This window comes from Giraffa tippelskirchi, chromosome 2 (assembly GCF_054371585.1).
Source record: "Giraffa tippelskirchi isolate mGirTip1 chromosome 2, T2T-mGirTip1v1.2.pri, whole genome shotgun sequence".
In the NCBI taxonomy this organism is placed as follows: domain Eukaryota; kingdom Metazoa; phylum Chordata; class Mammalia; order Artiodactyla; family Giraffidae; genus Giraffa; species Giraffa tippelskirchi.
In genome coordinates, this window is record NC_137276.1 from 99,160,724 (window position 1) to 99,178,980 (window position 18,257).

Below are 18,257 nucleotides of genomic sequence, written 5' to 3' on the forward strand. Positions count from 1 at the left end.
GTCTAGCCTTGGAGATAGCTTGGAAAACAGTGGCTGTTCTCTCTGGAGACACCTTAGCGGACCGACTGGGGTCACATGTGAGGCTGTTTTAAATATTCTGAGACATGTGGGACAGCCACTCCCCAGGGCGTCCCTCCGTTTTCTTCCCGGAACCCTTGACTCATGCAGTGCGGCTGTGCACTCAGCTCCCAGCCCCGAGAGCAGAGGAGTGAAGTGGGAGCGAGGATGAAGCAACACCGAAACCCAGAAGAGCATATTCTTTAATTTTGTGCTGGGGTCTCTGCTGTGCAGACGCAGGCGCATATGTGGGAGCCTCTGCACATGCGCAGTACAGAGAGCTGCGATGGAAAACCCAGTAGATGCCAAAAACCCGGCCAGGCTTCAGACAGATGCTCTGTCTAGTGAGCGCAGGTCCTCCTGGGGGCAAACCCTTCCGAGGCAATTCCTCTGGGATCCAGTTAGCAGTTGGCATTTCGGCTGTGACCACTGCCTCCTGGGGGCTTCTCCTCCCCCGACTGCCTGCCCTGATCCCAGGTCACCCGCCTGCCCCTTACCGTCTGTCAAGGTCTGGAAGCACATCTTGCCACTGAACTTTCCATAGCCGGCCACTGTGCGGGCGCGCACCTGGACCACGTACACCATGCCCGGCCGCAGGCCGTCAATCCGCGCGGTGTTGGTCTGGCTCCTGGCCATGGAGGAGTTGAACTCATTGTGTTCCTGCAGGAGAGCAAGGGAAAGGGTTGTCAGCCTGCTCCTGAGCACGTGGGCCCCTCAGTTCTGGGTCCTGCAGATCTGTTAGAAATTGTCCACAGCCCCAGGCCATCCCCCGAAACCCCACAGACTGGGCTGGACCTAAAGAATAATAAAGTGACTCTGGACTGTAGGGTGGTGATGCTCTGAAGAGAGGTCTGAGTAAATGGCTGAGCTCTCAGGGCCTGGCAAAGGGACAGTCATTTTCTACTCCTTTCCCTCCAGGGATTAGAGACAGAATAACAAATCACACACAGCTTTGCAAACACCCTCTCATCCCTGACCTCAGCAGAAGCAAACGGCCACATTTGCACCTGCATGCCTTTCTTTGTGTTGCTTCTGCTGAGCCGTGGTCTTTCCTCTCCTGGTCATTCCTCACAATGGTTGTTCTAGATCACTCCTTAAGAGACCTCAAGTCCTTAGACAAATGACTTTGTGTTCTCTTTGCTAAAAAGCTTGAGGCCATGCTGGACTACCTCCCACACCTGCTTCTGCTTTCATCTTGGCGTGTGTCTGTCTGGGTCCCCACTGTCCGAGTCCCTCTCCATCAGCATCTAGGGAGGGCATGCCCCTTCTCCCTGGAGACCATGGCCCCTGTCCTCACCCCGCCCACTGTTTAGGGGGTCAGTCCCACTCTTCAGTGTGCTATTCTCTTCAGCACCTTTTGCCCGGCCCTCTACAGTCCCTGTCCCCTGCACATACGTATCCTCTGGTGCTCACAGACCTGCTTGTGTCTTTCTTCCTTCTGACTCTCCCACCCATCATCAGTGCCTTACTGTGTCCTTGCTCGTGCTCTCTTTGCTGCTGATCTTGTGTAACATATGGTTTGGCCTGAACTTTTGTAGCTTCCTATCTTTTCTGCCACTCTCTTCCTACCCAATCCAAAGTTCTTTTGTAAAAAAGATCTCTGACTCCCTAAAGCTATTATCAGATAGACCAAACTCCTAACTCTCAGTCCAGGGGCCTTTCATGATGAAGTCAATTCCAATCTCTCACATCCCCCTGAACCGCCACCTTGCTGCCTCTCTGGGTACCATAACCCTGGCCTCCAGACCTTTGTTTAGGTTGTTTTCCCCGTCTGAAATGCCTCTCTCCAGGGGCTCCTCTGCATTCGCCCGTTTCCTTAAGCCTACACCCCTCAAGATCTCCTCTTCCAGGAAAGTGCCCCTCACTATTCCAGCCCAAGGACTCTCTTCACTGCTGCCCATCATCTTTCTACCTCACCCACATGCACCAGCTCATCTCTAACCATTCCCATGTGACCATTGTGGAGATGGTAGCTGTTCAGAGTCTAGGTCTGCCCCTGTTTTGCACTGTGAATCTTAGAACAAAATGAAGATCTTAGGTCACCAGGAAGGAGGCCCCAAGTCCCACATGCAGATCTAGGGCACTGTGACGAGTTCTAGGCATAGCAGTTCAAGAGGCAGGGTGATAAATGAGGGGAAAGTTGTTGACCAGTGTGGTCTGTGAGCCACATCCTTAGTCAAAGGACAGAAGAAATGTTGGGAGTTGAACCAGGACAAAAGAATACAGTACAGTGATAAGAAATTACCATCATCTTAAAATATGTAGAAGTCTACTGTGCAAGGGCAGAGATGACCTGATATGTGATCATTCATTCCTTTGGCCAAATGGTCACAATGACAATACACTACCAGGTGGTGCATGCTACCAAGGGTTGTGGGTATCAAGCCATGGTCCCTGCCTTTGGGTACACAACATCTTGTGGGGTGGGGCTGAAAACTGCAGTGCTGAGTGAGTGACAGGGCAGAGGGAAGCTCAAGGGGTTATGAGGGAGCAGTAGAGGGCCCCCCGAGCCCAGACTGATAAGATGGCTGGTTAGGACTCAGAGAAAGGGTGGCATGAGTGAGTCCTGAAAGATGAAAGAAATTAGCCCCATGGATGAGTGAGGAGAGTAAGAACTGAATAGAATATCCTTTGAGAACAGAATAAAACATGCAAAGGTGAGGCTGAAAGGAGATTAGGCGCCTACAAGTAACCGGGCATCTCTGGAGGATAAGTGGCATGGCAGTGGTGATGAGTGACTTGGAAGCAGTTGTAAAGGAGCCCAGGTGAGAGGCCAGAGCAAATAGACAGCTGAAAGTTACAAAGAGGCCCATGCTCACCCTAAGCGAAGTGGTATCCACTGGCCTCTGGGCAAAATGACCTGGGAAGGGATCACCCATACATCATTTGAGCTATTTAAAAAGCAGGTGGATTCCTAACCCTACTCCACCCCTAATCAGAAATTCAGCAAAAAGAAGGCTGTCCACTCTAGAAGGGATGCCATCTAAAACTTTCATCATTACTATCTTGACACACTGAAAACATGGTCTGAAACTATCAAAACATGGTCCTTGCAAATTAGGACAAAATCCCATTGCTCCAAAATCTAGGCAGCTGCCTGAATTCTCTGGTTTTACTGTATTGGATGCAAGTGTGCACTGCTTGAAATATGTGAAACATCTCCTGGGCAGCTCTTTTCCTGAAAAACGTGTGCTGGTATATTGGCATTTCGATGGCAAGAACCCATGATCACTTTATTGTCCACATATCCTTCAAGAAGTTCAGTGATTAAAATGAGTATCAGTCCTTGTTCTCTCAAAACCATTCATCAATCTCAGGCAAATAAGAGTGAAGAGCAGAGTTGCTTTTCCTATTCTTCTTTTTTTGGTTGCTTATGATTTTATAAGTGTGAGGGGGATAGATGCTGCAGCTGTTGAGGGCAGAGACCACATCTTCTTTCTCCATCCCTAACATGTAGCATGGGGCTCGCCTTGCCTGAGTGTCCAACACCTCAGGGCTAAATGAATAAATAAACAGTACACTTTGGACCAATAATTTGAACCCATGGATGGAGCACAAGATATTGCCAAGGTCTGAGTGAGTTCCTGTGAGAAAATGAAGGGTAGAAATAAATTTGAAGGGTAGAAATATCCAAGGCCTAAAGCAGTCTGTCCTCACCTAGTTAATATGAAGGGCAAGTCCACGTCTAAATGCTTAATCATTAAGACAGCCAAGAGCAGCTGTAGACGTTCTCCCTTGGTTTGCCTATAAGCACTGACGTCAGGAGTGAAAAGTGCTACAAGACAGTAAACAAGGGAGAATGATGAATGGAAGCATATTAAAATGGGGAAGAAGATGAGCATGGGAGAGGCCCTGGGAGTGTCATCAGCTTGATGGCATCTGAGCTCTCTATTAATGAGCTACTGGAGGAGATGAAAGCCTCACTGATTCCACTCACAGTACTGAAGTTGACAGGTGTCCCAAGCACAAACCAAGAGAGTGATGTGGAGTGGGAGACCCAGACTTGGAAAACTACAGCCTGTGACCAACTACCTGTTTTTGCAAATAAAGTTTTACTGGATCCCAGCCATGCCCAAATTCTATTGTCATCTATTGCCCATGGCTGCTTCCTGCTATAAAGGCACAGTTGAGTCGTTGCAGTAGAGACTATGGCCTATAAGCCTAAAATATTTACTACCTGGTCCTCACAGAAAAATGATGCTGATTCCTAGTTTAGAAGAAGTGGCATGGGAAGTAGGAATGATGAGTTCTCTTTCTTTGGACTGAATCCAGGACATCTACTGGGCTGAGTTCTGTTTGTGTTTGCATCTTCTAAAGACCAGGATTCCACACCCTTGTGGAACAGCCAGGCAAACAACTCTGGCTGTAAGTATTTGGATTGAAAATTAAAATACACTCTCTTATTTCCAAGGCCACACTAATTTTGAGCGGCATCAACACGATTGCATCCAGTCCTTCATTGAGCTCAGAAATATACTGAAATATAATAAAAATATCTACAGTTCCAACTCTGTGGTTCCCTAGCTGTGGCCTATGAGGTTAAGGGTAGATCATTTGACCTTTCTGTGACTTAGTTCTATCATCCATAAATTGGTTATACTCAACTTTCAAGTATCTTTCATTTCTTTTGAGGATCAGAACTAATGTATCTGTGAATATCTGGCATAAAACTGGCACTCAATATGTGATGAATTATTGTCATTGTGATTATTATTTCAAAATACCCTCACAAGATAATGTCGTTTCTTTGGAAATTAGGAATGGTCAAGGCAATGTAACGGATTTTATATTTGAGCACTTTATAAGCAAGTGAGAACTCTATCATAATATATTGAATGGAAACCAATGCTTGGGCCAAGAATCTTCTCTGTTCTGAAAGAAAGCATTCTATCCTCTGGGACAATGATCTGCTTCACTGAGGTGTGGAAGCCCCCTCTGGCATTGAACTTCTGTGCACATGTTCTGTTGATAATTAGTATAAATTATTGAGAAGTAGGGACAGGACCTAAAATGGGAGAATAAGCCTCCTTCGTAGCATCAGAAGTTGAAGTTAATTGCAGTTTGTTTAGTGGGGAGGCTTGCATGGACAGGGAAAAGCTGTGGAGGAGTTGGGGTAGATTGGGGGATGAGGAGCTGGGGGACAGAGGCATGAGCCTCATAGTTTTGGTTCTGAGGCTTTCACCGCTTCCCTTGGTGACTGCCCTTGGCACAGCAGGAGAGGAGGAGGACAGGTGGTTTCCCATACATCTCACCCCTTCCAGCACCGCCACAGGCTACAGGGCAAAGACCCCAGGCTAGAGACTCCCTTTCTAGCTGTGTAATCTGAGTAAGTTGGTTGTTTTTTTAAACTTCTTTGTGTATTTGTTTCTTTACCCAAAACAATGTTATTAATATTTACCATTTTGGGCTGTGAGGGGGAGAGATTATGTTTAAAAAGCCTCTGGCACCCAACAGGGGCACACAAAGGAGAAATTATTATTTATTTGAGATGAGCTACAAGGCTCAAGTTCATGTGTGTATGGGAAGGGGACTGGGTGTGACCTTATTGGTGACTCTGCATCACACCATAAGTGGTCAAGCATGATATTCTATTGAAGAAGGTCAACAGAACTACGTCTAGGTCAACTTGAATTTGGTCCAGGTCAACTTTGGTGATGAAATGAGGTCATGAAATCAATAGGTCCAGATTGGTCCAAAACATTTTTGGATTTGTCCAACATTTACTTCATTAAATGATAAAAAAAAAAAAAAGAACATAGCAAGTAAGGATCCTCAGTTCAAAGCTGAATGAAAATAATGGTGGCTTATGAATCCAGATCATGTGAATTACCCCCAGTTCCCTGAATTATCAGAATCAACTGTCTGTGAAACTCAGAATCCTCTAAATGAGTAAAAAGCTGCCTAACCCTCACCTTGCTTGCAAATTCGGCTATAACAGCTGAAGGGCACACCTCCTTGCCGGTTGGATTGGTGATCCATTTGGGCTTCTGCTTTCAGGGAGGTAAACTGGTGAATTTTACAAGTGTGAAAACACCTAGAGTAAGTGGTTCAGTAATGGGACCACGGCTGTGTGGTTGTCAGTTACGGACGGCTCTGGAAATGAAGGCTCCCTTCCTAATGCAGTCATGCTCCGTTTCAACACTGCCTCCATGTTGGAGTCTGCAGGTCTTCATATAAGAACCTCTTCTTATCTCCACTGACCCACTGGGCAGTCTTACCTGGGCTCAGGGCTTCCACACACTGACAACTTCCAAATGGTCATCTCCAGCCGGTCTACTCCTTTGAACTCCAAATGTGCATATATAGCTGCCTGCTGCACATCTCCACTTGGCTATCTCAGAGGCATTTTAGACACGAAGCTGAACTGGTCCCTTCCCTCAGCCCAGACATGCTCCAGCTATAAGTGATCCCGTTCTCAGTCATCTTAGTGACTCAGGCCCAAACACTACCAGTTGAAAATCCAACCTGTTGGAAATCCTGTTGGCTTTGTCTTTGTCCCCCATCCTTGTCTTAGATTAGTATAATCTAGCAGGTCTATTTTCAGTGGAAAAGCTTGAGCGATCCTTTTAAAATGTAAGTCAGATTCTGTTTCCCTTCTGCTCCAAACCTGCTATGGATCCCAATCTCATTTGTGGAAATGCTCAGGTTCTTACAGCCCAACATGAGCACCTGCTGATTACCTCTCCCCTGACTATTGTTTTCCTATTGCTCACATGACTCCAGTCATGCTGGTCTCCTTCCTGCTCCTTGAACCAGCATTCATTATCTGGCTGCAGGGCCTTTATATAGGCTCTCTATCTCCCACATGCCTGCTATACAACACGCTTTCCTCCTTTGGGTCTTTACTTAGAACTTACCTTCTTCAAAAGCCCCACTTTTACCATTCTATTTATTTTTGCAACTATTCCTTCCCCAAACCTGACCATTCTGATCCCATTTACCCTGGTCTACTTCCCTCACTTTACAATCCACATTTTCTAACATACTGTATGATACCCTTAGTCATTATGTTACTCATTTTCTGTCTACTTGCATTAGAAAGTAAGCTTCTTGAGGGCAGGAATCCTTGTTTGATCACTAGTGTATCCTAGAATAGTACTTGCCAAATAGCAGGCACTCAAAAAGAATACTTACCAAACAAATAGAAATGAATAAATGGTGTTTGCACAAATACTGTGTTTGGTCAGTATATAAGAAATACTGTATTTTCCTGGGATGTTGCAAGTGTTACAGTTTATCATGGTGGGAGGAAAGCCCTGTTTCCCCTACAGATAGGCCAGGGGTCAATACCACAGGGCACCATTTCCCTTTTCTTGGCAGAACATGCCCTGTTGTAGTCCCCAGCAACAGTTGCAAGAGAACAGTCAAAGAAGATAGTGTACAAATTTCTATTTCTATTAATTTCTATCTCTCGTTTTTTCATTTCCACTTAGATTATTTTAAACCTTCATACATACGTTAGTACATACAAGCATATGATTTATAAATAAAAGATCTTATATTGGAGGTACATGATCAAAAGCTCTGAAAAACATTAATTTACAAAATCACAAAATCTTCAGAAAGTTCAGGGGACACTGGTGGGTTTGTAGCACAGCAAACACATGTAGCAAGTGTGTGACTGGGAGAATGGAATTGGTCCTGCCCATCCACGACAGCCCAGTGAGTGGTCCAGACAGCAGGGTGGGGTGTTGGAAGGTTCTCTCTTGAGTTGGTGCAGAAAGCTCCAGGGCACTGGAGGCCTTTGCTGGGGCAGAGCTGGGGAGTGCTCTCAGGGAGCCTCTGGCCTCTGTCACCAGATTCCTCTCTCCAGCCTGTATCCCTGGACCCTCAGCTGGCCACCACCCACACAACAGTGGCTGGCCCTGGATCTTGCAAGCCTTCAGGCAGGGCTGGCTTACCTTCTCATAGTACCGGATCTCATAGTCCAGGATGATGCCGTTGGGTTGTTCCGGCTGTGGCCATGACAATGTGATGCTCCTCATGGTGGCGCTGACCTGGTGCATGATGGGAACAGTGGAAGGAGCTGCAGAGAGAGGAAGAGATAGGGCAGATGAAGAGACCCTTGATGATATGAGAAAGGTTGTCTTTCAGAGATAAATAGGCAGAGAAATGCTATTGGATTGGAACTCCGCCTTTTCTTTCTCATCAGCTCAGCTGGATCTACAGAACTTCCTGTAGGTTTTGCAGAATGAATGGAGTTTGGGAACCAAAGGAGAGAAAAGGTAACAATTTGGGACAGGAAGACATGTATGAGAGCAGGGACTGCAGTGAACAAGAAAAAGAAAGGTTTGACCAAAACAAGAGATGGCTGGAAAAACCACAGGAGAACAGTATGAACTGACAAAGCCAGAGTCAGGCAAGAAGGGCATGACCAGTAGGACAAATCTATGCTATAGGTAGTGGATCATGAGGAGCGATGGACTGTTTTTGAGCAGATGGTGTTGAAGGAACCTCAGTCTTCCAGTAATGGGGTAAGCCATCACAGAGAAGAGAATGTGGAGGCAAAGCCTGTCAGTAAAAGTGTCGAGCTGGTCAGTGCTGAATGGCTGTGCAGTGGAAAAGAGCATTCTAGCAAACATCTTCTGAGACTGTATGGAAGATTTTGCTGTGTTTCAAAAGGAAGAGAGGCAGCATCTCTCCAAAAGACATGAATACAGGCCAGCAACAGAGTTCTTTTCAACTTCTGTCAGAGTTTTCCAAATGAGGACATTTGCTATTGAGCGCTCACAAATATAAACGAAGAAATGATACACAAACCAAACGTTTGGAAACATAATAATAATTTCAAAATCTGTAAAGTGTTTCTGAAATCTCTGTTTAAAAATAATATTATTTATTTCCCAATTCAACATTTTCACACAGTGTAAGTAAAATGAAAACAGTCTGGAAATAATAAATGAGGGCTGTCTGTCTAGGGAAGAAGCAGGTAATGGATGAGGTTGCAGTCTGCGCTCTGTTCAGGGGCTGTTCCATTTAGTCCTGGCACTTCTGCAGTGTTGAAGGTCGCTTCCTCACACGAACTCCACTTTACAAGGCTTTCTCTGGGGACCGTGGCTGAGTGACATTTACTGTCCCGGATTTAAGTTAACAGATTCCCCTCCAGGACCTGAAATTACAGAGCACAGCTGCCGGGTCACAGGGCTCCCTCATTCTCCATTTCTCCATGATCCCAGGACTCTCAGAAGACATCTACTGCATGAGGTGCCTGGGTGGGGTGGAGATGCAGGGAAGATATTAGGAAGATGCTCATAGTCTGGGGGAGCCATAAAGAGAGCACAGAGTGAGAGGCGCTGTGATGAGCCCTTAGAATCACAGTGTTCATCTGGGACTTTGCCAGCTTCCCATTAGAGACCTTGTGATGTCTGTGAAAATGTGCCCCTCAGAGCTCCTACTCCTGGGAGCATAACTGACTAATGGCCCCAGCTGCAGCATTCTGAGATATATCACTGCATCCATGTGGAGTTGTTCCCACACACTGCTCCCACCCAATGACTGAAAGTGGTGGTGATGCTATGGCAGGTCCATTCTTAACTCTTCCAGTGGGTGATTTATGCTCAAACACGTCCCATTGGACTTCCCAACACTTCCCTGCAACTCACGTCTGTCTAAGGCTCTTCCCACTCAATCCTTCTTCTGTCCCTCTCTCCTTTAGAGGGATCAGATCTTCATTGCTTCATAGCTCTCCCAGCCTCCTCTGGCCTCCACCCCACTTCCCCAATAAATCTTTGGTATATCTGGTTTCATCGTGGCATCTGTGAGCGGAGGACCTGAATTGATGCAGTTCTGAATCCCCCTATCAATTATTCTCTGCCAGCCCTGCTGCATCCCTGGGGATGGGAGGCTCACTGACTCCAGGAGTTGCTGCTCCATGCCTGGGTATCTCTCACCAATGTGCACATCTTCCTTATCTTCATCTGAAATATGTCTTGGAACTTCCCACTGATCTCGGTTCTGCCAACTGAAGTAATAGAGAATGTTCCCTCTTTCACAGAATGGCTTGTCAAATAGCTAAAGAAACTAGTTAGGTCTCCCCTGAGTTTTTTCCGCTGAAAAGAATGGCCAGATCCTATGGAAATTTCTCCCATGATATGCTGCCACCTGAGGTGGCTCTCTTCCAAATGGAGTTTGTTATCTAAATCTCTTTAGGCACGATGCCCTGAGGTGAATCCAATTCTCTCACTGCTGTTTGAACAGCAAAGATTAGAGTAAAACTAATATCTACCATGATCTGTGTACTATGCATCTATTCATATGACCATAAGCCTTTGCTTCAAAAACACATACCTGCGATTTGATTTTGAAACCACAGTCAATATAGCCTTTAGGTTTTCCCATGGTATGCTCCTCATCTTTTGTCTATAGAGTTGGCTTTTTGCTTGGACTACAGGGATTTACATGTACCTTCATGGTATCGAATTTGGCCTATTTGTCAAGTAAGTGGAAATAATTTTTGATCCTGACTCAACTATCACATGCATCTTCTCTTCCTCCCAACTTAGGATCATGGCCCAGATCCACTTAATTAACTATTTAAATAAGTTTTTACTGAGCATCTGTCATGTGCCAGCAATCATTCTAGGTTCTAGAGAGTCCATAGTGAACAAATTAACATTTTCTGTCTTCACAGAGCTTATTTTCTAGTGGAGGGATTCAGAGACTAGACATAATACATATATAAATTACAAGGTATGTTAAAAATACCAAGTACAGTGGGGAAAATGGAGCAGAGGAGAAGAGATACAGGATGGTATAATGTAGGAGGCCAGCTGGGGAGAGGCTGCAATTCTGAATCAGGTGGTCAGTCAGGCCCTGCCTGAGGAGCAGGTACAGGAGCAAGAGATGGAGGAGGGAAGAGAGGGAGGCAGGTGGGTACCTGGGAGGAGAGCCCATGAGAGGGAAATGTCAGGGCAAAGGTTCTAATCTGGGAGCAGCCAGGCAACAGTAAAGAGCCAGTGGGACTAGTGCAGGGACGAGGCCACAGATGGTAGGGCCGCAGGGACACTAAAAGAGGACCTTGGCTTCTACTGAGAGAGACGGGGACTCATGAGAAGGTCTTCGAACAGGCGAGTGACATCATGTGAGTTTCACATATCACCCTCTGTTGTGTTGCAAGTGGAGTGCAGAGGCTGTGGGAAAGCTGAAAGAACTACCCTAACATGACTGCAATAGTCCAGCTAGAAGATCATGGTGACTTGGACCAGGCTCGGAGTGGTGGAGGCAGTGAGAATGGGGATGGTCAGATTCTGAACATACTTAGACTGTCTCGATGGATGTGGGATGTGGAAGAAACAGAAGAGTCATCTTGACTCCAAGATTTCTGGTTTGAGCAGCTGGGAAGGTTTTGGGTAGGGGCATAAGTGAGATCAGGTAAGTCGCTGGTACAGGCAGTCTGGAAGGAAATACCAGGTGCCCTACTTGGGACCTGCTTGCTTTGAGACATCTAGCATGTACCAGGCTAGTAGATGGCTGAGGACAGATGCATGTAGAAGAGGTCCAGACTGAAGATATAAATTTGAAGTCACCAGTACATCATATCAAAAGCACAGAAATGACAGAAATGACCAAGAGAAGGAGCAGAAGAGGTTATATAGTCTAAGATTCAGGAGATGAGGGAAAGCTGCCAAAGGGCCTAAAAAGAAAGACCAGGGCTCTGGAAGGAGAACCAGAGAGTGTGATCACCTAGAAACCAAGCAGCAGTGTTCCCAGGACAGGATGTGTGAGATGCCACTGTTGAGTTACTAAAGTAAAACTAGGCACCAAGTATGGATTTGGTACAGGCTGGATTGTTAATGGTGAGGGGCGGGGTATGAGTGGGGGTTGACTTTGTTTCTCTGAGCCCCAAGAGAGGATGAAGCTGCTTCAGGGAGAGTGAGGCTGTGTTCTAGAGTTTGTAGAGATGGTCTGGGATCCTGCTGTGTCCACCAGGATGGGTGGGAATGGCCTCTTTGAATCTTCTCTCCACCATCCCAACCCCTGCCCCCACCCACCACACTGAAGGGGCTGCCCTTTCAGTCCTCCGTGGAAACAGGATCATTTGACGTGTTGTTACTCATATCAGGGCCACATAGATTTTCGGGATCCTTCTGCCTCAAAAGATGAAGCATTATGTATTAAAAATTGGAAAGATTAATCCCAATGATCTGAGGATTTTGATGGGCTTGGTTCTTTTCTTTGCCTCTAATCCCTGGAAAGCCATCATTCAAAACTCGGCATATTTGCCACCCGTGGTGCTAGGCCCCTGCTCTAACCACTCAGGACAGAAGGACAAGTAAAGTCACAGTCCTGCTTGGAGGTCCCTGTTGGGGTCAAACAACAAAGAGACCCTCACAGGGTGGGTTGATCCAGATTCAAAGGAGTCAAATCCATGGACAGGAATGCCCCTGTTACATAGGTGGCAAGGACCTCCTGGTAGCCCATCAGCAGCACACAGACCCAGGAGAAACTGCCAGAGGGTGACAGCCACCAAGGCCAGCATTTCTCAGATTTACAGTGATGACGCTGTGGTCACAGACCCCATGGCAGGCTGTTTATCCTCATATAGGTCATTCTAAATGTCTTACCTTTTAATTGAGATGGGATTTTGCACAGGGGAGAAAGTGAGAAAATATTGCTCCACCTCCCTGAAGATCAGGGGCAGTGTACATTTGGTACTCTGCCATCAGTCATCACCTATGGTGACAACTTCTTTTTCCTTCAAGTGAAAATGCCACCTCTAAATCCAATGTTTTACCTGCAAGAAAATCTTCAGAGCAAACAAAACTAAAAAGTGCTCAGGTATTCATTCAAATACCAACTGCTCTTAGCAAAACTAAATCAGAGTAAGATAGGAGGGAAAATTCATTCAAAGCAGCAGCCCCTGTAACCCCAAATACAATGGTTTGAACAGTAGACCCTGGCCAGCTGTCTTTTCTGATAAACCTGTATCCTCAGATGAAGGGATAGTTTCACTGAATCCTTGAAAGAATTTCTTCTTCGCAAGCACACAGATCACTTTTGACTGAACTAAACATTCTACAGAGGGAAAGAAATGAACATTATTAAAATTTAGCAAGTAAGCAAATATAGACCTTTCTTTAGAAAAAGCAAGGACAAATAATTAATTTAGGGGCTATTTGGAAAGAAGGTACTGATCAAGAAAGATGTGTTTGCAGACACAGAAACCAGATTGGTGGTTGGCAAGAGGGAAGAATGCTGGGCAGGGATGGACCGGGAGTTTGGGACTAGTAGCTATGAATGATTATATATAGGATGGATAATCACAAGATCCTACTGTATAACACAAGGAATTATATTTAATATTTTGTGATAAATCATTATAAAAAAGAATATATATATATGCATGAAAGTGAAAGTCGCTCAGTCGTGTTCAACTCTTTACAACCCCATGGACTATACAGTCCATGTAATTCTCTAGGCCAGAATATTGGAGTGGATAGCCTTTCTCTTCTCCAGGGGATCTTCCCAACCCAGGAATTGAACCCAGGTCTTCCGCATTGCAGGCAGATTCTTTACCAGCTGAGCCACAAGGGAAGCCCAAGAATACTAGAGTGGGTAGCCTATCCCTTCTCCAGCGGATCTTCCTGACCCAGAAATTGAACCAGGGTCTCCTGCATTGCAGGTGGATTCTTTACCAGCTGAGCTATCAGGGAAGCCATACTGAGTCTTTTTGCTGTACAGGAGAAGTTAACGCAACACTGTAGATCAACTATACTTCAATACAATTAAAATTAAAAAAAGAAAGATATGTGTGGCCTAAAGAGACTGTGCTCAAAAAATCCAAACATACTCAAAATTGCCCTGAACTTCTTCTCAGTAAAATAAAGAGGCCAACCCAACAGGAAGCCAGGATCCAAAGAGGAGAGTGGGAAAGCAATGACAAGTGTTCTGTCAGGCACTGAGGAAAATCTGTGTGAAGGTTCAAACAGAATCAGTACCAGGAGTGTCTGAAAGAGTGTCTAGAGCCAATAATAAAAGGCCCTTTAACTGTGTCAGAAGCAGAAAGAGACTTAAACGTCATTGGTCCAGGGGCTCAGGGATGGAGAAAATGCAAAGGCAGGTGGGCTGAGTCCTTTGTCTCTGTTGTTGTGAAGGAAGACCTTAGGGAGACCTTCCTCCCAAACTGCTTTTGAAGCAGACAGATCTAAGCTGGTATATCACATTCAGCAGTGAGAGTGCACAGAATGTTCCTGCCTGAACTGAAAAATGAGATGTGGATCAACTGCAGGTATGGGATGGTCCCAGTTGCAAGTTATGAAAGAACTCACAGGTGACATGGGACAAGTGTCAGCCCAAACTAGTCATAGGTCACTGCTGGTGGCATCATGGATGGGGCCAGGCGGACCACCTACTAGCCCTCCATTTATAAAGAAGGGCTCCAACGGAGATCAGAGGACCTGCACCCCTCTGAGACTCCGGCTGGGTCTTGGGAGGGTAGTGTGATTCTGTCTGGAATTTAATAACCCCAAATCTGGACTATGGAGTCTTACTGTGGAGTCTGATTTCCTATCTCAGGTTCTTCTGGACCAAACATTTTATGTTTACAATATTCCTTGCTTGACCTTTTAATCAAGTTACAGACTCCAGTCATGTTCAAAGTTTTCTCTTACTCCTTGTTTTCTATATTTGATAGGGGCAGTTTTCTCCCAATGATTAAGCATCTCAGATTCCAAATGTGAGAATAGATTGATAATTTTTTTCCCCTAGGACAATTACTAAGTTCTACAGCATTATCTTTCCTTATAAAAATTACTTCCTAATGTCTTCATTGATTTTTATGTCCAAAGAATTCTTTCAACAGTTATCACCATAATCCATTTGGGGATATAATAAATGATGTTAAAATATTTTATTTAAGATAACCAAAGTATTTATCAGTAGTTTTGAAGAAAAATAATAGCAAAACACGCATGCACTCAAAATTAAGCTGATCTGTTATATCAACCCTGAATGTTCATTAGAAGGACTAATGCTGAAGCTGAAGCTCTACTACTTTGGCCACGTGACGCGAAGAGCCAACTCATTGGAAAAGACCCTGATGCTGGGAAAGATAGAAGGCAGGAGGAGAAGGGGTGACAGAGGATGAGATGGTTGGATGGCATCCTCAACTCAATGGGCATGAATCTGAGCAAACTCTAGGACAGTGAAGGACAGGGCAGGCTGGCATGCTGCTATCCATGGGGTCACAAAGAGTCGGACATGACTTAGCAACTGAACAACAACAACAATTGGAGTGAGATGTTTGAAGAGGTTATAAAAATACGGAACTTGAATTTTCAGAGTTCAGCAAATCTCATCTAAAGGGGAAAACACTGTTTCTTCTGCAGGTAGAAAACATGCCAGGGAAGCCTTGCTATGAGGCCCTAGAGGGTCACTGCTGAGTCCCCCCTGCTTGGCCTCAGGTAACAAGCTTAGCAAATGTCTTGGAAGACACATGGCCTCTCCAGTTAGGGGTTCTCCTATCTGAACTTCTCAAGGAGGCCCATGGATAGGAGAGTCCATTGCCTCCCTCACAGTAACTCATGCTGGGCTGGCTGATGCAGCTTGCCTCAGTCCTCCCATGAAGAAATGTTTGCACGGTGGGTGGCGGTCCTCAGAGTGATACAGCTGCCCCAGCCTGAACAGTGTCCATCTGAGGTTTATCACCACTTCTACCATCCTGGGCATTGCTGTTTATAGGACAAATATCCATCATTGGATGAACATTTGGGTTGTTTCCACGTTTTGACTATTGTGAATAATGTTGCTAAGAACATTCATGTGTAAGTTTCTGTGTGGACCTATATTCGCATTTCCCTTGGGTACACGCCAAGGACTGGAACTGCTGGATCACATGGTAATGCTAACCTCTCCTACTCTTTCTAGAGTAGCATTTCCCAGCTAAATCATCCCTAGACTAATCACCTGCAATCTATACCATAGACCCCAGCTGTGAGGAAAACAAGGAGGGTGGTGAGGAATATTAAGGAGCAAATTCCCAGCCCAGAGCAGTAGGAATTAGCAAAAATGCAGATGGGCCATGCTTGGGGCCCTAGAGATGCTACAGGGTGGGGGGGAGGGGGCGGGGCTCCTGTTCTGGCTTTGCCATCTGCTTACTGTGTGGTCATGGGTTAAGGTTACTTAACTTCTTTGGACCTTAAATTCTTCAACTATAAAATAGGAATATTAACTCTGATGTTATGAGGTTTTCAAATGTTCCAAGGATATGCCCTGTGTGGTCCATTGCTTCTTCCAACTTGATCCAGTCTGCCAACATAGGGGACTTGGCAACCAGCCCAAAGTCTCCTTCTGGGTCCACCACTGTTCACAGATGCAAATCAATCCCTGGGCATAGGTCCTCAAGGTAAATGTGAAAAGCACAACTCCGTGACAGGCCTTGGGTATTTGTATGATAAATATCTTTGAGGGGATAAATAAACATGTCAACCCAGTCAGAGGGGAGCGATGAATAAGAATGGGCTTAGAGAACAGGAAGGCTAACAGCAGGGTTCCCCAGAGGTTGGTGTGACAAATGTTCCAGAAGAAAGATGGTTTCCTGTAACATCTCGGGATGACCTGCAGTTTTGCTGGGAAGTAATCTAGGAAATAAATGATGGGGTGCCTTGTCCTTGAGGACAAAGAGAGCTTGTGACTGTGGGGAGGGGATGAGGCAGGACCCACCCATCCAGTGGTGTGAGTCAGGCCCAGGAGTCATGGAGGGGCCCTTGGCTCTGTGCCCACATTGACTGACATGTAACATGCTGTCCCTGATCCTTGTCTCCCTCTGGGCCTCTTCATATTATAGTACAGCCAGATTAACCATCCCAAAGCTCATTTTACCTGCTTCCTCTGATGCTCCAAAACATTCATTGGATCTCCATTGGAAAGAGATCTCCAACATTTCACAATGTGGCAGCCTCTGGCCAGTCCAGGCTGCCTCCCACTCTTCCATCCAAGGACCCCGCTGCTCTCATCTCACTTCTCTACTCACCGATCCCAGCAGAACTCAGCTTTGGGGATCTCCGCCTGCAGAACCACCCCTCTGCCCACCTCTCTTCATAACCCCACCAAGGCCCAGATCATGCCACACACTGCCCTGGCTTAGCTGTGTTAGACCATGCCCACCAGAATGTCCCTTCCCTCCTCCCAACTCAAAGTCCTTATTTTTAATAATGCTGTTTGTGCTGTAATTACCACCTTGGGACACAGTGCACTGGGACCTAACTTTCCAGGTGATCAGCTCTGCTCTCCATCACTGGAGTAAAGTTTTTAGGGCAGAGGTCTTGTTTTTACCCTCTTCCCATTGTTAGCACATAACAGATGCTCAGTAAAAGTTTGCCTTTACTGGAATGATCCGGGGCTCTTCTCCAAAGGCACTAGAAGTAAAAGGGGTCAAAATCACCAGTTTAAAAGCCAAACTTGGACAATGACCTTTAAAGGAGAAAGATGTGGGGGTGGGGAGGCAGAATTGTGATTCTGCAGCCTGTCCCTGGGAAGGAATATGGAGTGGGTCTGAGTATAGAGGTCCCAGGGGAATGGGGACAGGAGTGCTTCTACATCACAGAGGCAGAAACAGGGGAGGCTGGGGCCATCCCCGTTTCACTGGAATGTTTCAGCTGAAATGTCACCCTGACATGCATGGTTTTCTAACTTCTTTTCTTTTTAAACTGTGGAATTCTTTCTCCCAAGAAAAGATTTCCTGAAGCATAAAGTGTGAAACAGAACCAGGCAGTGCTGCTCTTGGCGATTCAAAAACAGGAGTCCCAGAAACTTGAGGCCAGTCCATTTTCTATCTCCTCAGCCCAGACTCTAAAGGGTTTGTGGAGGGAACCAAAACTGCTGGGCAGCCTCCATCAGTCCCCTTGAGACCTCAGATTAACTTTGGTGAGTTCCTAAAAGGCATTAGTGATGAGGTTGGACCTGAGGAGTTGGGGATGGAGGGTTATCTTTTTCTTCACATGAAACACACCCTTAGAAAAAACCCCAAATCTATAAATGTCAGCTAAAGACATCAGACCCAATAGTACTGATGACAAAGAATAATTTGCACACAGAAGAATTGTGCAAGTGATGAACTGTGTGTAGAGGAATTGTGTTTCTTCTGACATCCCTATTCTAGCTGAGAATTTTGTTGAGAAGGTAATGCTTAGATAACAGGTTCCTCTTATGTTGATGAAAACTCATTTCATTGCACAAATGTGCTTGAATTTTACATTAGGAAA

At 45.7% G+C, this 18,257-nt stretch overlaps 1 protein-coding gene across 1 annotated transcript in view; it reads right to left on the bottom strand.

Annotated features, from left to right (window-relative positions):
* Positions 1-18,257, bottom strand: part of EPHB1 (EPH receptor B1) — a 456,002-nt gene that overhangs the window by 95,811 nt on the left and 341,934 nt on the right. The window contains exons 6-7 of the mRNA XM_081574131.1: positions 7,959-8,083; positions 555-717 (exon numbers count right to left, since the gene is read on the bottom strand). Of these exons, the coding sequence (XP_081430257.1) occupies positions 555-717; positions 7,959-8,083 (288 nt within the window). The remainder of the gene's footprint in view (positions 1-554; positions 718-7,958; positions 8,084-18,257) is intronic.